This window comes from Mustela putorius, unplaced genomic scaffold (assembly GCF_011764305.1).
Source record: "Mustela putorius furo isolate JIRA1106 unplaced genomic scaffold, ASM1176430v1.1 tig00003846_pilon_pilon_pilon, whole genome shotgun sequence".
NCBI lineage: Eukaryota > Metazoa > Chordata > Mammalia > Carnivora > Mustelidae > Mustela > Mustela putorius.
The window spans coordinates 8484509-8510749 of NW_025421999.1; the positions used below are offsets into that span (position 1 = coordinate 8484509).

A 26241-nucleotide genomic window follows, 5' to 3' on the forward strand; every position below is an offset into this window, starting at 1 on the left:
TATTCAGTGCTCTCTAAAATGGGGCTCCTTCTTCAAATATTCTTTAAAAATTTGTTTAACTACTCTTTCAACCATTCAGCGTTTCCCTGCACCTACTCTGTGTGGCAGAGAAATGCTCCTTGCTGTCACAGGAAGACATTCTTGGATCTCTACACAATCTTCTGCATTAGCCAACTGGTAGCTCAGCGTTTTCCCATTATAGGGTTTTGCTCAAGCTCTCCATCTATCAACATGTTTTATCTTCTTTCAGTTGAATATTATCCATTCTTAAAGGCCAAACTCAATCCCCACATCTTCCCCAACTATAAAGCCTGTGCGATGAGACTAAATTCCATGTATTCTCTTACTGTTTTTGCATACTTTTAATTCTCGCTTGTCAGCTTTCTGCTTTTCCTGTCACTTAATTAATCTATATAGATGGATTTCTGATAACTGTCTCCTTCACAAACCAATCTCTCTATTCCATTCATCATTCTTACCTTCCTTCTTCAAACTTAATCTGTCTTAATTTCTGGACACTGGAGTTTCCAGAGTAAGATATTCCAGGAAGACTCATGTCAAAATTCTGTAGAGTATTATCTCTCTCTTTGTTTTAACTGAATTCATCCATAAATATGCCGATTTCATTCTTACAACTTCTTATGCATACTTCTATCTGAACAGATTACAAAACAATTGACCATCCAGGAGTCTATTTCACTAGTTTGTGAGTTTTGAAAAGGCAGAGTGTTACCGCTCACCCATCTGAAATTTTTTGAATTGAATGTTATGTGCCTGTGGCAATTTCTGAAATGATAGTTATTGTTATTAGTTTTTGTAGGGAACAAATATCCATATTAGAGTTTTCAAATACCTGAGTATTAATATTGGAATGTTCGGGGGGATGCCTGGGTGGCGCACCCAGATGCCTGGATTAGGCATCTGACTCTTGGTTTTGGCTCAGGTTGTGATCTCTGGGTGGTGAGATGGAGCCCCATGTTGGGCTCTGCACTCAGCGTGGAGTCTGCCTGAGACTCTCTCTCCCTTTGCCTCTTTCTCTGCATGTTCTTTCTCTCTCTCTTTCTCAATCAAATACATAAATAAATCGTTAAAAAATGTTTAAGTCATTATGATTGCTATGTTGGGTTAGCCCTTCTGCCAATAAATTGATAGTTATTGCCTCTCAGTTCTAAATCCATTTTTTTTTTTTTCTCTTGCTTTGTGATAATGGAGCTGGATCGTATAAACATTGCCGCTTTGTCAGCTGGTGCTAAGTTAGAGTTTGTCAGAGGCATTGGAGGAAAACCACAAGGCAAAGAAGAGGAAGCAGCTTCTTTTTCCAGGGGTCCTTATGCTTTTTCTTCTTGCTCATCTGACACTGCTGTCAGGAGGATGTGGGAGACCCAGTGATGCTCACTGGCACCCCAGCAGGACGGTGCCTACCCATCATCCCTAGTCCACCAATACTCTAACCAAACCCGTGCCGTCCTGCAGGCTGCAGTCACACCCTCTCCTACAACGGTGTGACTCTCAGTCTGAGAGAGAGGCTCTTCACTGACTCCTTCCCTGGATATGCTCCTTCAGACAAAGAGATAGCAGCTATTTCCTACATTTTCTATTCTAATATTCTTTTATAGTCTTTTTTTCACCCTTTTAAAGTAGTTAACCATGTAATTTTACTAGTTAATAATTCCTCATATTAAATTTTCTCGGTTAAAATTACTGGTGTGGCTTCTGTCTTCTTTCTCCTGACTGAGCCTTGCCTGATACAGCCCTGTTCAGGTGCTCTTTTTTCTACATGTTGAGTGTGACCGAATGTGACATATACTCAAAGGGTATAGGTTGTCCATTTATAGATAAACTCTTTTCATAGCTTGTATAGTTGATAGTTTTGTTATTATAATTTTCATCTTATTGGATTACAATAATTTTTCTGAAGTTTTCCTTCAAGACTAAATTTATCAGCTGCCCATATTCTTCATGGTAGAGTCTAGCTTATAAAAATGTTTAAGACTGATGTCAAAAGGGATAATAACAATAGTAACAACAATGTTAATCTAACAATTAACATTTATTGAATGTTTAGCATTTATCACTGTTCTAACTGCCTTGGTTATGTCAAATCATTTAATTGTCTTAAAAGTCCTAAGAGTTAGTGTTAATATTACCCTGATTGTATAAATGAGAGAACCAAGGCAATGATATCATTAATTAGAGTCCACAGAATAAATCACACATTGTCTATGGCTTACCAAATACCGGAGTAAGAAATATTAGATATTTTTGCCAATTGCTACCACTAGCAGAAGTAGAAACCAGGAATGTGCTACCACTACCATAAGGCTAGTGAAATCTTTGTGGCATTAACTCAAGTGTAGGGCTTTTAAAAAAGAAGATAATAATTCCAATGGACTCTCACTTTTGAGATCTCCCCGGAAACAGTTTAGTGTATTTCAGTAAAGTTTTGTAAGGATAGTAACCAACTGGAATGCATACAAATGAAAGAAATTAGAATGGCAAGAAATCTCAAAAATGCTTCTGTATGAAAAAGGTTGAATTAAATAAGGTTGTTTGGTCTAAAGAAGAAGGCCTTTGGGGAAGAAGGCAGCTAACTGCTTAAATATTTGAAATGTTGTCGAGTGGAAGAGGCATTGAATTTATTCACTGTGGTTCCAGAAGGCAAAACAAGTCTTAAAGAGTAGTAATTACAAGGAACAATGTTACTGCTAAATATAACAAAGAAATAAAATAATGAGTTCCAAATATCTTGAGTGTCTAGTAGTTTTGGAAAGAAAATAGAAACATAAAAAGAAAAATACCATGACAAAACAGTGTATGATCTAGTATAACACAGTGTAACAGATACCTGTGCTTCAAGAAGAGCCTGAAAATCATTTGCTAGGGATTTTGTAGTGAAGAGAATTGATGCATTACATAGTTCTGGGACATCTTCCAAGTTGAAATTTCATGATTTTATTAAATCAAATTACTTTGTCAAAGTGTAACATTTAACTCTTCACCTACAGGTTTTGGGAACATGGTGACCTGAATCTGGCTCCTTTTCTGTTGAGCACCAGGTTTGGTCTCCTTGACTCCCCTCAATCAAACTGATGCAGAATTAAAAAAGAAATCAAAACTGGACTTTCATATTATCGAGGAAGAAACAGAAAAGTATGCTTCTTCCAAAACCTATGGGATGCAGTAGGAACTTAACTCAGAAAAAAGTATGGCTTAGATGTAGATTATTGTTAAAGACTAAAGATGGAAAAAGAAAGGAATTCCATCTTAATCTTACTAAAAAAAGAGCAAGACAATAGGCCAAAATAAACTAGGGAGAGGAAACTAATGTCAGGTTCAAGTCTGAAAATCTATCAGCATACTCTGACACAAAAATAAATGAAGGGAGAAAAAATAGGATTTTCATCAGTAGATGCTAAAGAGGTATATGAAAATAATAAAAGGTAGTCCTTATGATATATTCTAAATAAAATAGTAAGAAGAGAACTACTTAAATAGATATGTGCCCAAAACAATAAGGAATATTGAATGATTCTTCCACTCCTCATTGACTTGGTTTACACTCCATCAATTACTACGTTCATGTGTACCTTCATATATATACATGGTTTATTGTTGTAGTCTGTATTTTTATCCTCACTGAATTGCCAGTTCTTATCCCTAAATGACACATTTGTAGAAGAAATAATCTCCTTCATAATTACTATTCTTCAAAATTTTGTTTATAATATCCTCATCTCTAGATAAACTCTAGAAATATTATCAGATTTTTCCACCACTATCATTTTTCTGATAGTCTTTGTCAAAAATCATTTTGTCCCCCTTAAGAACTCTTCAGTTAAAGAAAATGGCTAAATAGTTGTTAAACATATTTTCATAAATTAAGTTGAGCCTTATGATGTGGGAGTCCAGAATCAAAACAGGGTTAATAGCCACATTTATAAAATTTTTTCTGGGTTTGGTACATGGTAAAACATATTTTCTCTTGATGTCTTCCTGTTATCCTCACAAATGAAAGATGATGTAGTTGAACACAGGATTCTTGTTACAATCTTTTCCCTCAAAAATACCTCTGTTATTGTCTTCCCAGTAGTACATATCGGAAAGAAAACTGAGTCCAACTTTAGTTTTTCTCTTAAAGTTAGCTTTTCTTTTTCAGCATAGATACCAAGAGCTTTCTTTACTTTCAAGTTGTAAAAATCTCATTTAAAAATCAGTGAATTATGTTTTATCTTTCATTGTTGACTCATGTTCTATAAAATTGTTCCTTGTGGCAATACCTATTATTTACAGATTAAACTCTATGAACTTTCATCCATTTTTTCCCCTTGTTCTTATTTTGCCACTTTCCTCTATTTTACTCAGGGAATGTCTGTCAAGTTTTTTTCCTAATGTCACTTACTGGGGCTTTTTCCCCAGTGTAGTATCAAATGTGCCATTTACTTTTTCATAAGAAGCATTATATTGACTCTGGAGTTTAGTTAAAGAATCAACTTATTTTCTAGATTAGTCTCTTCTTATTACAACCTACAGATGGAGGGAGGAGTCAAGATGGCGGAGAAGTAGCAGGCTGAGACTACAACCTACAGATGTTTCTTATAGGCACTTGCCTTCTGAACATTATTAAACTAAGTTAACAGAAATTTTAAAAAAATATTCCTCAGTTTCTAGAATTAAATCCTTTGTTTTTGTTTTCAAATTTAGATAAAATTGTCATGTAACATTTTACCAATTTTAGGTGTACAGAATAATGATTTGATATTTTATGAAATGATTACCAGAATAAGTTTAGTTAACATCCATCACCACACATAGTTACAAAATTGCTTTCCTTTGTGATAAGAACTTTTAAAATATACTCTCTTAGCAGCTTTCAAATATACAATAGCATATGATTAACTATAATCACTATGCTGTACATTACATCCCTGGGATTTACTAATCTTATACCTGGAAGTGTGTACCTTTTAACCATATATTCATTTTGAGTAGAATTAAATCCTACTCAGAGGAATGAGTTCTCTCTGAGCCCTCATGGTATGGCTGGGCTTACTTGTAGTGAAGAAATTTTCATAAGCTTCCATGCTTTTTTTCTCATTAGTGCTTTTCTGTCTTAAGTCAATATTCAGTGTTTACATTATTATGACTACATAAATACTACTTACAGTTGAGCCGTATACTATCATTACATTTCCTTTTTGTACAAATTGTTGTTTACTTGGCCTTGAGAATGGCTTCATCTTTTTCATTCTTCCTAGAGCTCTCCATATCCTGTTATAATCCAGATGAGTCTTCTCTGGGTCTGCTACAAAATGACCATCCTGGCACTTCTTTTCACCAGTGACTTGGGGACTTTTTTCTTTCTTGTGTTAGACCTATTTATTTATTTATTGGTTTATTTGCTGGTTTATTTAATGCTTTTGGTGAAACAAGCATCAGTAGATTTCTTAGAAAGGATTGGTTAATCCTTAGATTTCTGAAAATAGCTGATTCTTATTATTTGTGTATTCTGTATTTGTGAATTTGCTAAGCTTACCTGTAAACCCCCAGATCAATACTTGCAGTGCTTTCATGGTCACTGACAGACATGCACAGAATGGCAAAAGTTTGAGTTGCCGAGGCAGCGCATTCCCCATTGAGACTGAGGTGATGTGTTGTCTTCTTTGTCCAGATCTGACATTGCAAATAAATATACTTTTCATGGTCTACTTAGTGCTGCTTTTTTTTTTTTTTTGCATTTCTGTGTTTTTCATCGGTGATTTTTCTGTCTGCAATGGCCCCTAAACATAGAGCTGAGGTGCTGGTAAGTGTTCCCAAGCACAACAGACTGTGATGTGTCTTAGGGAGAAAATATATGTGCTACATGACCGTCCCTCAGAAAGCATTATAGTGCTGTTGGTCATGAATTCAATGTTAATGCATCAACAATATATATGAAATAACTGTCTTTACACAGAAACACATTCAGCAGGGTTATGTATTAATTGGTTAACAAAATTGTTGTAACGAGTGCTTCATGGGAACCTAATCCTATATTTCTCCTAGGACCAGTGGTTCAGTATTTGCTAATGCAGTGGCTGCAGTGACGTGACAGACTAGAACTACCACAGAAATACAAGAATGGACTGGATCTTTTCCTATCTTCATGCTTGACTGATATTGTGTTTGGTAAGACTGACAATCTGGTTGGATATCACTTTCTCTCAGAACTTAGAGGACATTACTGCCTTGTCTGCAAGTTCCTAATGTTGAGAAATGTGATGACATTCTGATTCTGAGTCTTTGTATGTGGCTTTTATTCCTCAGCTTGAAGGTTCTTCTTCTTCTTCCTTTTTTTAAAGATTTTATTTATTTATTTGAGAGAGAGGGAGGGAGGGAGCATATGAGCAGGGAGAGGGGCAAAAGGAGAAGGAGAAGCAGTCCCCCCAGCTGAGCAGGGAGCCTGTGGGACTCGATCCCAGGACCCAGGGATCATTACCTGAGCCAAGGGCAGCCACTTAACCGCCTGAGTCACCCACGTGCCTCGTTTAAGATCTTCTTATCTATAGCAATTAATCTGCCTAAGTGTGCTCCAACTTTCATTCACTGTGCTGAGCATCCTCCTATGGGCAACGTATGTTTCAGTATTAGGACACTTCCTTTCATTACTTATTCCATAATGTCCTCTGTTTTCTCCTTGTGAAACAATTATTACTATGTACTGATCTCTGGGAGTAAGCCTCAAATTTTTAAAAAATCTTTTCTTAACTATTTTCCACCTCTGTTTTTGTGCTCTTTTAAGTTTGAATTCCAAACGTTCATTTGCTTTTAATTTCTAAGAATTTTTTTTTGTTTTCCATATGTTTCTTTATAATAATGCAATTTTTCTATAGATATGTTTTCCTATCTCTAGGGATATTGATTATAGGTTTTTAAGAGGTTCTAGGGTTATTTTTTGCTTGTTTGTTTAGTTTAGTTTTATACTCCTTATATATTTCCCCTACTGTGGAGTTCTGATATTATCTGGGTTTTTTTTTTTTTCCCTTTGTGTTAGAGTATTTTCTCAAATATCTGGTGATCCTTTGCTGGTAGGTCATAATTCAGAGCATGGTACTAAAAACCTGACTGGAAGTTGTGTGTGTGTGTGTGTATGCGTGCGCACATGCGCGTGAGTGTGTGCACGTGTGCACACATATGCAGGGCTTGTTGACCAGAGGGTCTCGCTGGGGTGTGATGGGCAGGGGCTTAAGGGTTTCCTGGGACTGTAAAATGTCAGTATCTCCAGATCTTCTGGATGGCCAGTTTTCTGAGATGATAAACTGCTAAGTCGTTGTTAAAGAGAAATCTCATTCTGGTCCAATGTTGAAAATAATGGCATTGTGGGGTTGCCCTAATTTTCCCATAGGACATTATGATATAGTGACAAGATCCGCCCCCCTCTCCCCCCAACTGTGAAGAGCTGGGTTGGAGTGTTAGGAATTAATGCGATTTCTGGCACTCAGAGAACATTTCACATAAACTAACTTTCCTCCTCATGGTGGAATCTCTTGCAAAGCAAAGGGAGTAGCTGAAGACCAGACACGAGGACATAAGCTCCTTCTCGAAGGCATGCCTTTTTTTTTTTTTTTTTAAATGAAGAAACAGGAAGAGAAACAGAAAAGGGAGGAGAAGGGGGGAGGTCGAAAGAGGGGAGAAAGCAAGAGAGTAGGAGATTGGGAGGAGGGAGAGGAAAAGAGAGGGAAGGAAGAGGAAAGGAGAGGAGAGGGAGAAAGCACCAGAGAGAGGGCAGGAGAGGGAAGAGGAGGCAGCAGAGGGGGAAAGGGATGAGGGGAGCTGAAAAAAGCTTGAACACAAGGGTTTTCAGTCTCCCATGATGTGGCGACTGGTTAATTTGCCAGGATGTCGTTCAGTGTCACTTCTCAGATACGTTTGGTGCAGCCAAATAGTACTACTAGTTATCTTCAATAGAAACTGAACCTGCCTGGGTCCTATCATGACTTTTCGTTTATAACTTGTCCTTCAAGAATTATCAAGTAATGCCCCACATCACAAATATTTGCTTGTTTTTATTTTATCTTCTTTAGCAGATTAGAGCTGCCAAGTCATGCCTTATATTAGATACCAGCTTCTTCGTTTTTATCCTCTTCGTAGACGGTAAGGTCCTTAACGGCAAAGACTTAGACTTGTCTATAACTTCTCAATTACTGTAGCGAAGGACTAGCTTTTTATTTTAAAAATTTCCTGTTCATCACTGACTGATAATTTCATATAATACCAAATTGTATACTTAGATGTCAAAGTGGCATAAAAATGCAAAGTTTTTAAATGCTTTCTCTTCCTTTTTGTACTTCTGTCCTCACCCTGGTAAAAAAAGAGTTCACAGACTGACCGTTTTAGTGAATCCACTATGAGAAACACTGCTCTAGTCCATCTTTGTACCTTGCTTTACACCTAGCAATATGATTCGAGAAGAATTTTGTACTGAATAAATTAATTCTCATCCAAATATAATTAAATTGATATTCAGAAATAAAGAAAAAAGATCCTGGATCTTGATTAGAATGAAATGGAATCATAAAATCTACTTCTTGGTTTTGTTTTGTTTGTTTGTTTTAAAGATTTTATTTATTTATTTGACAGAGAGATCACAAGTAGGCAGAAAGGTAAGCAGGGAAGGGTTGGGGGAAAGCAGGCTCCCTGCTAAGCAGAGAGCCTGATGTGGGGCTCAATCCCAGGACCCTGAGATCATGACTTGAGCTGAAGGCAGAAGCTTAACCCACTGAGCCACCCAGGTGCCCCCACTTCTTGTTTTTTAATCTCTGGTTTGTACTTTGAACGTTTAAACGTTAGGCAATTAGCAATGTCCTCAAAAAGAACGTGAATTGCAGAATGTTTTAAATATATTGAACAATTAAGTCTAAATAATTTGATGCCACCCTTCATCTGCCATAGTGAACAGTAAAGTTTTACTTTACTAAATTCCCCAACAATGATAGTTTGATGTTGTGATCTTTGTAATATAGAAGGAAAGTTCAATATTCAGTCACAGTAACGGCAAACTATTTCTGTCTAGTAGGCTGGTTTTCAAACAGCAGCTAACATTGTTATCACATAATCTTTTGCACACACACATTTAGAGCGTCCTTCAAATAATGAATCAATGCACTTAATGAAATTAGACAGTTGTTCATCGTACAAAGGGCAGCGATGCTATCAAAGTTTTTCTTATGAGCTTCTAACTAAAAACTGGTAACTGAAGAAAATTAGGAATGAATGCTTTCATTCATTGGGAAGCCCCCTAGTCTTTGATTTGGTGGTCTAACATGGGAACCTGGAGGAGTCAGCATGTCATGGGCCTCCTGAAGTTGGTGTTGATAATCAAAGGCCCATGATTAAGAAACATGTTTTAAAAATAACTTCTTTAGAGAGCCTCACTTTTTATTTATTTTTTATTTTTTTTATTAAGATTTTATTTATTTATTTGACAGAGAGAGAGATCACAAGTAGGCAGAGAGGCATGCAGAGAGAGAGGTGGAATCAGGCTCCCTGCAGAGCAGAGAGCACGATGGGGCTTGATCCCATGACCCTGGGATCATGGTCTGAGCGGAAAGCAGAGGCTTTAACCCACTGAGCCACCCAGGCACCCCTAGAGAGCCTCACTTTTTAAAAGGCTTTCAAGATTTTTAGTATCCAGTTGGGCTATAACATCTACTTCATTGAAATACCACTTGCGTGATACAATAACAAGATCTGGGAGAAATGTCTTATCAAGTGTTTCATCTTTTTTTATGCTTTTCTTTGAAGCTAAGAGGAAGTTACAGTTAAGAGTAGTCTACTGTTGAGTTAAACCAGAGGCACTGTTATTTATTTTGAAGTTGAACATGGCCTGCAGGTTCTAATGGTAAATTCTGAATGTGATCTAATTAAAATTTTACCAACGAAATAATTTTTCTAAAAACATGAAACATTTGGGGGTTGATTTTTCATTTTAATACCTATTTTAGTCGGCATGCCAAAATACAGATCTTCAATGCATTTTTCCCCCTGATAAGCTCCAAAAGCGTTAAGCGAAGCCTGGCTTTTGCTAATATTGGGTAGCTATCGATTATACTGTGATAACTGATTTGTTCTGGAAAATTAAGTAGGGAATCTTTTGAATCAAAACTATTCTGTACTTTGAAAATGTCATTAAGGGTGTTGAAAAGGTCACATTTTAAGATTGATGAAAAAAAGATCAGTCATTCTTGGCTGGATGAACAGAATTTAATTGGGAAGTGAGGCTTTAAAACTTTTGCCAGCATTTTTCATAATGCAAATCTGGGATTCACACTGCCTCTGGAAGCAATAAATAACTTTTTATGTACATATTATTTTCCTGAATAATGAAGTTATTATGTGGATGTGCATGATGATTCAGATGAATATGAAACTTAGAAGGCAGAATGAAAGTGTGAATGAAATTGACAGCTCTTTAAGTAAAAGCCCGAGGCTGGACTCCATTCCAAAATGACTACTAATATGCTGTGTGTCTTTATGGAGATTACATCACATCTCTGTGTCTTAGTTTTCCAGTATTGAAATAATTATAATACCTATTTTCTCTACTAAGAATCAGTATAGATTCATTGAACTATGGAAAATAAAGGCTAATCAATACTTTGAATCCTTTAGGAAGGGCTAATCCTGCCAAGAAATTATTTAGATAAAGCAAGTACAATTCCATTGGAAAACCTTTTAGGTATATTTAAAAATAGGAAAAATAAATGCGTTTTTTTTTCTCTTAAGATTGATTTATTTAGTTGAGAGAGAGACAGGGAGCAAGAGCAAGAGGAATAGAGGGAAAGGAGAGAGAATCTCAAGCAGACTCTGTGCTGAGTGTGAAGCCAGACACAGGGCCTGATCTCACAACCCTGAGATCATGATCTGAGCTGAAACCAAGAGTCAGATGCTTAACTGACTTGAGCCACCCAGGCGCCTGGGAAAAGGATTTTATTATCTTCAAGTAAAGTTAATTAGTTTTATTTCCTTGAAGGTGGGTTTATTTTAACTGAGTGAAATCAAGCATTTATTATTTTGAACATTTATTTCTAGTGAGTGTTTTCAGGACAGATTTTAAAAGTATATGAAACTGAGGTCTTATTTCCAACTGTATTCAATGCTCTCTTCTTGTAGAATTTCTACATATAACATCTAAATAATCAGAGCCACCATTTCTGTTTTATTCATATGCATAGCCAAATACACTTATCTTTTATTGGATAGACTATATGCTCACCCTTTCAATTCAGCTGGATACTTTAAAATCTCACGTTCCTCAAAAACAGTGCTTGTGGTATTAAGGAAACAGTGGTATTTGTGTAAGTTAATATACCTATCAGAGTTTTGATTGTTTTAAATTTGATTCTGTAACATCATATAGGATTAGATCTTCTCATGAGTGAGATTTTATGTATGACAAGTTTATTTTCTCATGTATGAGTATTTGATGTCTACAAATTAGTTTGGCTAATTTAAAATTGTATGATATGAAATGATCATAAATCCTTGTAGATTTTAAAGGACTTCTCATTAGGCATTGCCTTTTTAGAATAATTAAATAGTGAGGATTGCTATGACTAAGAGTTTAGAGGCTGCAGTATGATTATTTAACCAATATTATTTAAGTTATATTTTTAACAGCATTCTTATCTTAAATATACATATAACCTGTATGACATCAGATTTGTTAATGAGTTGAATGAGTTTAATAGTTGAATTTCTCTCTCTCTCACTCTCTCTTTCTATATAAATAGATATCAAATGATAGATTGACTTTTAAATACCTTAATTTATTATGATCAAAGATCTCATATAAAGTCTGGGGGAGAGGTTGCCTAGGATATATAATAATACCAATTCTCAAAGTAAAACTGATATGAACTGTGACATTTGGCTTAATGTGACACTTTATTATATGAATGAATTAGACAGTGGTGGAAGTGCTGATAACACTCTTTTGAAATATCATCAGCTCTAAAGTCCTGCACCAGTGCTTTCTTTATAAGCAGAACTTAAATAAATCTATTTAATGATCCTATGTATTTTCTTCCCTCTAAGTAACACTATACTCCTGCCTGCTATAATCTGCAATTACTTTCTTTTCCCCGAGGAGAACATTTCACTGAAGAAATAAAAGTCATTTCAGTCACCATGAGTCTCTCTGCTGCCTAAGACATTTTCAAATGGTAAGGACTGAGGAAGACTGTTTTTGATGACTCTACTCTATTTTATTATTGGAGAGTAATGAATTCTTGCTCCTTAAAAATGCATTCTGGAACGTATGCATTCAAGACACCACTGTCAAAATATATATATACATGATTGATGACCCAATTTATCGGTGATACTGTATATGCCATCATAGTGCAGTTTAAATGGTTTTGACAAATACAGAAGAGTGGCATTGACAGGTGCAGAAATAAATAATGGGTTTAAGCTTTCAAATGTTTTTACAGCATTTCCCTGAGTGGCAGGTTGATAAATTAAAATTACAGTTGTAGCATCAGGCCTGAGAGCACAACTGCTTTAGATTACAAAAATAGCGCTGTGGAAACTTTGTGTTCTTTCCAGAGAAGCAGCCTGGAGGGCCTTGGGAAAAAATGAAACAAGTGCAGTTGCTAAAGGAATCATTAATTTCGTGGTAGCACTGTCTCAGTCTAAACAAATAAAAAAAATAGATTTTTAGAAGAGTAAAATTGGCTTTATCCCTTTATTCCTTTTTCCCTGGAGACTCACAGAAAAACTGAAGCCACGCTATCAAGAGATAGCCATTGAGTTGGCCATGAGCGGCTTCAGGATGTCAGATGGGCATATTTAAGAGCTCAGGGACAGTTTCTTGTTAACCTTCCCTTAGTTCTGATTTTAGCTGGTCATACTCTTACCATGATCCCACAAAGTCCAGCTGAGAAACCTCTAAGGCATCCCTCCATCACTCACTGATTCTGATGCTAATATTCTCCAAAAAATGTTATTTTCATCAGGATCTTCCTTCCCTTTGTTTTTTCTTTACAGACCTTAGTAAATGAAAACTGTATGTGTTTAAATTCTGCAACATGACTTTTTGACATACATACACACTGTGAAATGACTGCCTTAATGGAAGCTAATTAACATATCCATCTCCTCACATAGTTACTTTCTTTTGATAACGCCTAATATTTACTTTTTAAAGCAAATTTCAAGTATACATGATACTATTAACTATAGTCGTCATGTTCTGATTCCCAGAACTTACTCATTCTATGTAACTGAAAACTTTGCCTCCTTAATTCTCCCACGCCCTGGCAACCACCATTCTACTCCCTGTTTCTTCCACCCATAAGTGAGATCATGCAGTATTTGTCTTTCTACGTCAGGCATCTGACTTATTTCACTTAGCATTATGTCCTCCAGGTTCACCCATGCTGTCACAAATGGCCAGATTTCCTTCTTTTTAAAGGCTTGACAATATTCTATTATATGGCACTAAATAATATTTCATATATATAACATTTTCTCTATCTATTCATCTGTTAATGGACACTTAGGTTGTCTTGGCTATGGTAAATAATGCTACTATGAACATGGAGACACAGGTATCTTTTCAAGTTAGTGTTTTCATTTCCTTTGGATAAATACTCGGAAAAGTGAATTGCTGAATTATATGGTAGTTCTATTTTTATTTTTTGGAGGAACTGCCACACTGTTTTCTGTGGTAGTTGCACCAATTTACATTCTCCCCAACAGTGCACAAGGTTCCCTTTTCTCCACATCATCACCAGCATTTATTAGCTTTGATCTTTTTGATAATAACCATTGTAACAGGTGTGAGGTGATTTCATTCTGCTCAAGTCATGGGTCTTTTCAAGTCATGCCTGGACTATTGCAGCAGCTTTCTAAATGGCTCTACTATGACCTCACCTTGGATAACAACCCTCTTCAGTTAAAAACAAAATAGACAAGCAAACATACAATAATCCAATGACTCCTCTGAATCCATAGAATGAAAAAGGAGCTCAACTTCTTCCCTCTCTTGAATTTTTAACCTCACCTTGAGGATTAACTCAGGTCCTACTTTTTGTCTAGAAAAATTTCCTGATAATCTGACCATTTTCTTCAACTTCTCAGTTCTTAAATTAAGATAACCTCTTAATTCCTAAATGATTTTACAGCAGTCATATAATTGTCTTATGTTTTGATGCTCAACTGAAACCATCCTTAAACTGGTATTGCTTTGCTTTTTTCATGCTTCTATTATTTAAGTTTTTAATATTGTATGTGATATTTCTATAGATCAAAGTACCTTCTGGAATTGTCTTCCTGTCTTAATGCTATTTTACTCTTTCTGTCTATCTTCCTCAAAGATCTCCCGAGTAAGGCAGGCCTTCATTCCTGTGCTGACTTCACTCTTTTGAACTCTATTCCTGGAATTCAACTGCATTACCAGAAATTGGATATTCAGGTATTTGGGATTTAATTAGTTGACATTTCTATCATTCGGTGGCACTTACTCCTTATGAAAAAACTATTAATATAACTTAATTGTTGCATAGTATATTGATAATAGTTGGTATTTATTTCCTGTTTATTGTGTCAGACACTGTTCTAATCTCCTTGCAATATTATCTCATTCAAAACAGCCCTAAGAGTAAGTTTTTACCTCAGGTGAGGAGATAAGGCTCAGAAGAGTTAAACAAATTGCTCAAGGCACCTAGCTAGGAAGTAACAAAATGGAATTCAAACCAAGGAAATCAAATTACAGAGTTTATGCTCTTAGGAGCTCCTGGGTGGCTCAGTTGCTTAAGCGTCTGCCTTCGGCTCAGGCCTTGATCTCAGGGTCCTGGGGTTGAACCCCGCATCCGGCTGCCTGCTTAGCTGGAGCTTGCTTCTCCCTCTGCCCAGCCCCCCATGCCCCTGCTTGTGGTCTCTCTGTCTCTTTCTCAAATAAAAAATTAAATTAATAAAAAAAAAACTTAAGCTCTTAAAATAGGTAGTTAACAATATAACAATGTATAGCATCTGTTAGTAAATAGAAGGACTCACACAAAACCTGGACAAAAGTAGAACAGTATAAATTTGGACCTAATAAGAGTGTCAAGATTCAATAACATCTTCATAGTAACAGCAGAAGTATATTGAATATGCAAATTCAGTTCCAAGACTGGAAATAAAAGGGGGAAAATCTCCCCCAAGCAAAATTATTTTTAAATATATAGTTACTAGCAATTATATGAGGATCAATTTTAGATGTAAGGCGAGCTTTGCTGTCCTGGCAATGTTCATTGCCTCTTGTTTAGACTTAGAATGGGTCCACTACCTCTCAGGGGATACAGAAGATGTAGGCTTGACTGGGTCATGATTAGCTCGCTCACTGAGCCTCCGTGGAGATAAATATAGTAATTTTGCTATTTTTATCCTTGGTGTGTTTTGAATACCTCTCAGACAAACTCGAGGGAATAATAATTCCGAGCTTTATCAATTTCACTTTAAAATATCGGAGTTTATTTATTTGTTTGTTTGTTTGTTTATTTTAGAGAGAGAGCAAAGAGAGGGGCAGAGGGAGGAGAGAGAGAGAAACTCAGGCAGACCCCCTGCTGAACTCGGAGCCCAACTCAGGCTTCCATCCCTCCTCTGTCCAACTCTAAGATCCTGATCTGAATGGAAATCAAGAAAGTCAGGTGCTTAACTAAGTTACCCAGGCACCCCAGAGTTGTTTATTATTTATTGTATTATCCTAATACAGTGAAAGAAGTCTGAACATTTTTTTTACCCGTTCAATAAATAATCCTCATAACAAAGCTACTCATGCAAAAATTCATCAGCTGAAATATTGATATGTACCAAAATTTCAATTCCAAAATACAGCAGATTCATATTAAAGGCTTCTTTTAAAAGGTCAGCTTCATGCTGAAGAGGTAAGAAAAAATAATTCACATGGAAAATTTCATTTAGTGCCCTGAGTATATTTTTAAAATGGCTCAGTGTCTGCAAAGTGTCAACAGTAACTTGTACTTGAAGAGAACTCAGGCATCGTCTTGACATGCCCTTTTACACTGTGAATCTTAAACATCAAATGAATACGAGCTTCCCTTTCCTCATCTGTATTTTTCATTAAAAAGCTGTAAAAGCTTTTTCAAGGCAAGACTGGTTTTAAACTAAGATTTATATCTTAGAATCTTAATTGAGATGATCACTTGCTTCTTCTTCACTTTCCTAAATGCAAACTTGATGCCTATTTTCTCCCAGCTTATTTCCAAAATCAGAATCTATCTGATGCGACATAAAAGGAAACATTTGCCAGAAGAGTTTTCTTAATCACTCTAAAATGGAACATTTCAAGGCTGAGTAGCATATCATGGGCTTAGTATTCTTGTAGCACTCAAACCTAAGCTCCACACTAAAAAACAAGTTTGCTTAACTGATGTCTTTTACTGTTGGGTGAGTGAGATGGGGAAGAATTTTAATTTTTAAGTCTATTGTTTGAATGTATTTTATGTATAATATAAATATTTTGGTATATATTTATAATAAATGCAATATATGCAATGCACATATTATATACACATATTTATAATATAACATTTTAATCAACATGAAGTAACGATTATTTATTAAATATTTAAATTATATTGTTAACAATTTAAAATTGAATAAATTTTCAGCCTTAGGTCTGGGACAACATCAGAATGAGTTTTGATGCACCAGAGCATAGGTAGTGTGCTCCTTGTGCATCACGGAAGCTTCCATGGCATACTATCTGGTCTCTATACATATTATCCTGGTCTCCGATGGATGAATTCCAAGACAGTTCTAGATCAATGTATTTACCTCCATCATACTGAACCCCAAACAGGGAAAGACTGAGGAAAGTTATATTTCAAAGATTTTCTTAAAAAGTTCCAGAGACCGTAGATGTCTGTAAGAATAATCTGTGTATGTCTGTAGGAGACAGAGCAATGGAGGACACAACCATGATGTAGACAGTGGTTTCCAGGCTTGGCTTGACAGCCTTGTGAAACTGCATTAATTGTCCTACCCTGGGTAAACAGAATCAGAACCTGGGATGAACCTTCCTGCCTCACTCTGGGCTAAAGTATTTTTTTTCCTAATGACAATTATTTTATTAATCATTTGCCAGTGCATGTGAATGAAAGCTCCTCTCATATCATACTTAAGTTGAAGGTCTGAGATCTGAGATTTCACTTAACTTCCTTTCACAATTCCATTATCTTTTTCCATAAGCAAATATTTCCTGTATTACAACTTTGACAATTTTTTCCATTGGCATATTCAGATTGAATTTATGCTATGACATTTAAAATTTTTATTTCAAAATTAATGATTATATCACATTTAGGAAAAGAAGAATTTTGCCCCCTAATTTATGTTAAGAAGAGATACACATTTTAAGCATATCACTATTTCTTTCCATTTAAAAATTTAAATGACAATTATTAGTTTTTATCATAAAAATTAAAAACAATTATCTATACTCATCTTGTTTAATAGCTTATTCCATTCACAATTTTTGTTTTTTTTCCTCTCCATTATAAAAACATTTTTTGTTTCTACATGTAAGTCGATGAATCCCCTGTTAAAGTGGAGTTTTATTCTCCAAACTCCTTCAGAGCTCTCTGATTCTTTGGAGTATTATAAATGAGTATACCTTCCACATCTGTAATAGAAGCTAACATTTATGAACAATTATATGCCCAAAACAGTGCTACCTACTTGATCTGAATTATCTTATTTAATCTCCATATCACAAGTAAGAACCCAAAACTTGGGGGTTCAAGTATTCACCTAAACCAATACAACATGGCTTTTAAGTGTCAGACACTACAAAAGGAAAAGCAATTTCCAGAAGTACATATTAAGTGCTTTAGGACACTGACAGGCAATGGACTGAAGTATGCAATATTTAGTGCAGATCTATTCATTAATATGCTTTTTATTGTACATAGAATTAAAATTAATGTGAGCTATTCAGGGTCCTAGAAAAACTCAATGTTATGGACTTACAGGTCAACTCATACCAAAGACCATAGACCATGCATTAATTCCTTTTGATAAGTGACAGATTGAAAGTCACAAATTTGAATAATGGTACTCTATTAGACTACATTTGCCTGGTAGTCTCATATGTGTCCACTATGTTCACAATCATCCTATCCTCTTCACTAAGAGGTGAAGTATCCAAAGTATACAATTTTATTTAAAATAACTTTCTTGGAAAGTTTTATATATATATATATATATATATATATATATATATATATAATATATTAAATTTTCCAGTCCAGGGGCACCTGGGTGGCTCAGGGGGTTAATCCTTTGCCTTTAGCTCAGGTCATGATTCCAGGGACCTGGGATCAAGCCCCGCATCCGGCTCTCTGCTCAGCAGGGAGCCTGCTTCCTTCCTCTCTCTCTGTCACTCTGCCTACTTGTGATCTGTCTGTCAAATAAATAAATAAAATCTTTTAAAAAAATAAATTATCCAGTCCACAAAACCATTTGGGTGGCATGTTTTACCCCACTTTACTTTTAAGACCCATCTAAGGAACAGCACCCTCTTCCTACTGCCATGCCAATTTTTCCATTGTGGGTATTTTTGAGTTATAGGTCATTTTTTCGGTGGAAACTTTTTTTTCAGGGCTCTAATACAGAGTTTTAAACTCCCGATATGTTTGAAACAAAGATTACTGAGAGACTATGAACTCTGAAAAACAATCTGAGGGGTTTGAATTGACGGGTGGGTGGGAGGTTGGGGTACCAGGTGGTGGGTATTATAGAGGGCACGGATTGCATGGAGCACTGAGTGTGGTGAAAAAATAATGAATATTGTTATGCTGAAAATAAATAAATTTAATTTAAAAGAAAATTCCACATATGAATGAAAAAAAAAAAACCCCACAAAGATTACTTAGGGTCTGCCTTTGTAAAATAGAGGTATGAAATAAAAAAATGAATTCCATCTCAAAGAAGTTGGGAGAACAGGAAATGCTGCAGAGAAACTGCATTAAGTGAGGCATGAAGCTCTCTTGACTTGAGGGCAGGACACATATGCATTCAAAATAAAAGGTTTCTTCAGGCTTAAAGATTTTTAACAATAGGAGCTGATGATCAATGAAGGAAAGAAGCATGCTCTCATGATTTTTTGGACCAGATCAACTTGACCTTTCATTTTTTTTAAATCCTCCAATAAATGCATGTACTCCACTTTTTCTCTAGCATCCCTAACAATTATTTTGATTCTCATGATTCAACTGGCTTTCTCAAAAGCTTTTATGAGGAGTAGAAAGGGAAAGGGAACCATGTTGCTCAAGGAGTGACAGAAATATTCAAGGACTATGAATAAAGTAATAAAAGAAAACTAATGTGATCATTTAAAAACCTACCCCATCCCAAGTTTCTGGTCATTAAGCACGAGTATAGTGGCTGCCGGTACGTGATTTTTGCTCCCCATCAACTATGACATGATTGTCTTTAAGCTATAATATCTTCTAGCACTTTTTGAATCTTTACAACATCAGATATAGTGCTGAGCCTGTAAAAGTCCCCTAATGAGACATTTTAATATGTTAGTCAAAGGATTATTTGGTAGACCAGTAAAAACAACTTTGCTGGCTCTTAATTAGCAAAATGCCTGAAAACAGTACATGTGTATTCTTGTCAACAATATATTATTATTAGAACACGTATTGTGACTCGAATTACTACCTGAGGAGGCTAGTGTTGGCTTTACTTAATCTGTGTGCTGTTCCTCAGCTTTGTGTTCAGAGAAGCAATCAGTGTGGGTGGAGAGGAGAAATAACAGTGAAATGGGAGAAAAGGAGAAAAGATAGATACAGATTTTGAAGACAGATTTAGGAAAAAAGGAGAAAGAAACATGAGGGTAGATTAAGAGAAAACAGGAAAACAGTAAAAAAAAAAATGAGTAGACAGACTAGATTATCACGAAGCTGTGGTTCAGAGGAATTTGTAAGACCAATCTGAACATTATCTGTACATGACAAGAATATAGGGAATTACTGTATATCTTGTTTGACTTTTTTAGAGGATGCAGGCTTTTCTGTGCATTCATTTGCTGAATTTCCAAGGTCACAAAATAGCTTTGTGAACATTTTGGTTAAGTCTTTATAAAATGTAGATAACAGTGTTGCTGGAGATATGACGCATCCAATGATATGGAATGACTTGGAATATGGAATTACATGCCTGATAACACCATCCCAGAAGACCTTGTTAAAAAGTCCATTAAAGAACTGAGATTTAAAATATTTAGACATATACTCACCCAACAGACAGGAAAGGCTCCTTTGACTCAAGTCTATGAAAAAACATGAAAAACTATTTTTAATATAACAATTTGCTACACACTTAAAATTTGCTTTTATAGAAATCTGACAAAATTGTTATACTTGTTTGGCTGAAAGTGTATACTTTAGCACTAATAATAAGCTGTAAATAATATATGAAGATCTAATCTGGACTAATTCAAATTCCAGCTGGCTTAATGCAGAAGGTAATGAGAGACATTTTGGAATGGGAATGTAGCATTTAAATGATACATTAAAATAATAATACTGTTAGTCTAATTCTGATTTGCACTCTCTATATCCACTTCTCTTGTTTTTACAGTAATTTGTAGAAGTTTTGATATATCTATTTATAGCTGTTGTAGTAGTAAAATAATTTATAATGTATTTAGTTACATATAGGCTGAGTAATTTATTCCGGTAAATGTTCTGTAACGAAGAGAGAAGCAGCATGACATTCATCGTCGTTTACCAAAAGCAGCACATTTGGGGGTGAGTGGCAGCGGAGGAGGGAGTCAGGTCATAGTTTAGGATCTTAAGGCCTCCTCTTAATGTCTCCAATTCTGAAGCCTCTGATTAGTTGTGGCATTTTGAGCAAGCAACTTAAAAGACTTCCTGGGAATTATTTTTCTCATTATAAAATAGGTTAGAAGTCTTCCAGTTAGTTTTCTTATTTCATAAATTAATTTCTTTGTAAAAAGCAAATCAATGAGGAAACTTTCCACTTCTAATATTTCTTAATTGATAATTAAGGAAACCAGTTGGTATAGGTGTGTATTGGTCACTTCATTTTTGTATGTTCTTTCTTTTTTAAAAAATTTATTTATTTATATGAGAGAGCAGGAGTGAGAACCAGAGAGCATGAGCGGGGTGAAGGGCAGAGGAGGAACCAGACACCCCGCTGAGCAGGGAGACCAACACAGGCCTATTCGGGTACTCCAGGATCATGACCTGAGTCGAAGACAGATGCTCAAATGACTGAGCCAACCAGATGCCCCTTTATGTAAGTCTCTTAACATACGATTATGGGTTAAATGTAAGCAAATATTAAAGACATTTTTATCTGAATCATGGTGTTTGAGATGATGTGATGAGTACTGTGTGTTCTATGCAACTGATGGATGACTAAATTCTACCTCTGAAACTAATAATAAAAAAAAATCTCAGGGACGCCTGGGTGGCTCAGTTGGTTAAGCAGCTGCCTTCAGCTCAGGTCATGATCCCAGCATCCTGGGATTGAGCCCCATATCAGACTCGTTGCTTGGCGGGGAGCCTTCTTCTCCCTCTGCCTCTGCCTACCACTTGGTCTGCCTGTGCTCGTGCTCTCCCTCTCTCTCTCTCTCTAACAAATAAATAAATAAATAAACAAAATCTTTAAAAAAAAAAAAACACAACAACTCAGAGTTTGGAGATGTACACTTATGCAATCTTTTCCTTTTTCAAATTCTGATTTTATTTGCACCTCCCTGGAAATTCTTTGCCATATTGTGTGTTTGTTGTGACCGCAGAACTAAGGGGGAAAAAATGGAAGATAAATACTGAAATCTACTTGGACATGCTTGTTTGTAAGACACGACCAGTGCCAGGGGATCAATCAAAAGAAGTTGCCTTAAAGAAATGAGGAGGATTGGGCGCCTGGGTGGCTCCGTGGGTTGAGCCGCTGCCTTCGGCTCAGGTCATGATCTCAGGGTCCTGGGATCGAGTCCCACATCGGGCTCTCTGCTCAGCAGGGAGCCTGCTTCCTCCTCTCTCCCTGCCTGCCTCTCTGCCTACTTGTGATCTCTCTCTGTCAAATAAATAAATAAAATCTTAAAAAAAAAAAAAAAGAAATGAGGAGGATATATGTACGTGACACAGGCAACTGTTGATTTGTTTGGCTCATCAGCGACATGACAGTATCACCTCTCCTGTACTTTCTACTCAGCAACACTTAAACCGTTTCCTGCTGCCTGTAGTGTTCTCTTAGCCTCTCACTGCTGCCCGTTTCTTAGTGACATCAACTAATCCAGCAAAAGAAAACGGAGTTATCTTGACTCCTTTCTCTTTTTCATCTCCCACGTCTCAATTAGCAATGTCCTGTCAATTTCTTCTTTCTGTGACTTGCATCTCCTTTACTCGATTCCCAGGCTAATTCTCACTACTTACCTCAGCCTGGCTGTTCTCTCCAAATGTAAATTCTTTGTCACAGTTGTTCCAGCTTCACAGGGTTTCACACAATGCCCCCACTCATATCATTTGTTTGAGGACTGCAAGGTGTTACTTTCATTCAAGGTATCGTAAACAACGTGAATAAAAGAAAGACCCACCGTCTTGCCTTTTCCCTGTACAATTACTAAAACACTGAGTTCAGCATGTATTTGGAGTAGTATTTACTTATTGATCCCCCCCCCCCCGAAGGCGTCAGGTAAGCTGCCGTTGTTGGATTGGGTCATATAAGGACATATGTTGCCCCACAGAAACCAATGGTTAATATCGTTAGTCCCACTAACTAGTTAACTGTCTCCTTCCACTTCTACCCCTTCACTCTTTTCAATTATTTTCTCTCAGATGTTCAAGAGAAGAATTCAGGGGAAAATTCAAAGTTTTCAAAATGATACTGGATTGAGATTCTGATTGATATTTTATAAACCAGGGGTTGGCAAACCCTGGTCTACAGGCCCAATTCTTGCTCACCACCTGATTGTATATAACCCACAAACTGAGAACTATTTCTACATTTCGTTTTTTATTTGAGTCTCGTTGACACATAATGTTACGTTACTTTCAGGTGTACAACATAGTGATTGATTTAACATCTCTGTGGTTATGCTACACTCATAAGTGGACATGTTTTAAATGGCTGAAAAATATCACAAAAGAATAATGTTTTGTGACATGTGAAAATTATCTGAATTTCAAATTTCAGAGCCCATAAATGAAGTTTGCTGGGACACAGTCATGTTTATTCATTTACATATTGTTTCAAGCTGATTTTGTGCTCCAGCTGCAAGATGACTTGTTGGAAGAAGGACTGCGACTGCGTGTCCACAATTTGGAAATATTTACTATATGGCTTTTACAGGAAAACTACGCCTGGGATATGTTGTTGGAAGGAACTGGAAACAACCTTTCGAAATAGACACTCTTTATTTTAATACATATCAAAATATTGTTTCAGAATCAGAAGTTCAGAATAATTTGAATTCCCTCTCTACGTCACCAATTCTCTGCACCTACTACTGACAGATCAACTCCCTTCCAATGCTCTTTTCATGTCACCCTTGTTCTTAACAATTTTGATAGCCATAGGATGTTGCCCAAACTTTTTGGTGTGTCATTTGAAAGCTTGTCACAAACATGCCTCATGCTAACCTTCCATGTTGGTCTTTATCACCTCTCCTACTAACCACTTTACTCCAGGAAATTTGTCTATTCACTGCCTAAGCAAATCTCTTTTGCTTTGGTGTCTTGAAACATTCTCTTTCTATACCAGAATACTATTTTTTTTTCCTTTTCTCTGTATGATCTGTTTCTGTAATTTAAGATCTTATTTATCTATTTATCTTAGTTTATCTAATTCCTTCATAATGCTAATCCTGATACCTTCATCTTATAGGGACAGTCCTGTCACTAAGCTTCTGTTACTTATTATCTCCATTATGATGACATAGTCTTAGAACAATAGTCAATGTCTAGCTTTAAGTTTTAAGACTGGTAAGAATGTTAAACTTGTAAGGCTTCCTAGACAAGAAGCTCCTGAAAGTTCTGTGTTAAATCTTCTAACGGCTCAGGAGAGGTGCTGGCTAATGTTCTATGAGCTGAACAGAAAAGAAAGATCATTGTCCGTTAGTTATCCTAAGTCACTGAAGATGAGCCCTAGGTACCCGGACCCCTCCCCACCGCCCAAACATTCGCAGTGGTGACACAGGGCAGGAAATCTGTGAGGAACTACCATCAGGCAATCCTGTCTCAATCCTGTCTTCAAAACAATGACACATTGTGTAGAGGGAAATGATAACTGGCCCACTTAGAACGATGCTCTGTTTTGTAACCAACTGCCCAGTCATGGTTTTATTACACAGACTTAACTTTCCCAGCTTGGAGTTGATTCAGATATTTTTACATCTTTTCTCATTAATTATACAACCAACATCACAGCCAACTTAAGAGGTTGTTGAGAAGAATATGAGATTATATACTTAGAGCTCCTAGTACAGAGCAGACTGTGATGGTCAAGATTATGTAAAAGATAGGTTGTTAGTTCTAAGGCCTGAAACTGCCTGAATATGTGAAAAACTCACTTTTGCAGTTTTAGCCCTGAAAAGTGAAAAAAAAATTTAAAAGAAGAAAAACTACCAAGAGAAACATCCCTTTGGAGAAAATTGTTTATCAATGTAATCCTTAGAAACAGATGAGTACATTGTGATATGCCCAGAGAGAAGTTTTTCTGAGGAGTTTTGTATTTTTTTTTTTAAAACAAGGTAATTGTTCTGTGGGAAAAAAAAAAGAATTGATTTTATCTTTTCTAAGATTTACTTTTAACATGAACTGGGTAGTGAATTTAATAACCCTTCATTCAAGATCCCCTAGAATGAGGAGTAGAATAAGACAAACAAACCATAGCCTTCAGAAAAACAGGCACAGTAAGGGAATAAAATAGAATGCAAAATGAAGATCAATATTTGGAGCTGACAGATTTATACCATTTTGCATTTAACAATAAAAAATCTATATTATATTTACTGAGGACCAGGCATTATTAAAAATGCTTTCTAGTGACTGATTTATTTAAGCGTCATGATATCCTCTGAGATAGATCTCATTTTACAGATGAGGAAGTTGATATCCCAAAATGCCAAGTGTCTTACCTAAGGTAACAAAGCTGTAAAGTGGCTGAGCTAGGATGTGAACCTAGGCATGCTGGCTCTAAAGTCCACGTGCTCCTGTCTTGCCTCATGTATATTGCCTTTCATTAGTTTATTTTCTTTATTTTGTTTTTATATGCCTTATGGCATTGTCACATTTCCTTTCTTTACAATTTCTGTATTTTACTGAGAAATCTAATCTGGTCTTTCATGTCGTCCACATGCTGGATACTTCCAGATTTTTGTCTAGTATCACTCTATATATGATGTATGGCTGTATCTGTCCAACCATACATCTACAATTGTAGGTGCCTTCAACTTAACGTGAGTCAAACTAAATTCGTTGTCTGCCTCCTCCATTCTTTTCTTTATCCCTAACTCAACGGCCCAATCAGCCACTCAGGTGACCAAACTAGAAAGATCATAAGCTTTCTCTTTGACTTCTTTCCAATGACATTCACTTTCAGGAGATCCTCCTACTTCTGTTTTCTATTGCCAAAACTCCTTTTAGTTCTTTACTTGCCTCTCAGTTCTTATTATTACAGTTCAAGTGATCATCAGCCTTTAGGTGGGCTATTAGAATAATCTCCTTAATGATCTTCCTTCCTCAGTTTAGCCATGTCTACTAGCAGAATCATCTTTCGAAAATAGCTATCACACAAATAGGGTCCTGTAATTCCCCTCATTATGCATTTCTGAGTGCTTCTAGGAAGTGTTTTTTCATAAGGTACCATAAGTTGATGAGGAAAGCTTCATAACACTTTATCCCGATGTATGAAGCATTCCCAGCGTATTTTCCAAGTCCCCTACTAAGACACTGTACTCCTTGAAGGTCAGAACTCACTTTATTTCAGGTACCTAGAGTCATGCCTCCTTCATTAGGAGGCTCTCAGTAATGATTCCGCCAAATGGCCTTCCCCTGCACCTCACTCCCATACCCCTACTTCCATCATTCACCTACAGAGTAAAGGCCAAACCCTTTTATATAAGTAAAAGTTCATTCACAACCTTGTTCTAGTACCTTCCCAGCTCTTGTATTCTGCCATGTCAGTCTACAAATTCTATGCTGCAGCCAAGCTAAGCCA

The 26241-nt window shown here is 36.3% G+C and overlaps 1 protein-coding gene across 7 annotated transcripts in view; it reads right to left on the reverse strand.

The window, feature by feature from the left end:
- Window positions 1-26241, reverse strand: part of RALYL (RALY RNA binding protein like) — a 694598-nt gene that overhangs the window by 92289 nt on the left and 576068 nt on the right. For 6 of the 7 annotated variants that reach the window (XM_004766953.3, XM_013063763.2, XM_013063762.2 and 3 more), the window contains one exon: window positions 20291-20323. The exons of the other annotated variant lie outside the window; for it this stretch is intronic. In XM_004766953.3, the coding sequence (XP_004767010.1) occupies window positions 20291-20323 (33 nt within the window). The remainder of the gene's footprint in view (window positions 1-20290; window positions 20324-26241) is intronic. 7 annotated transcript variants of the gene reach the window in all.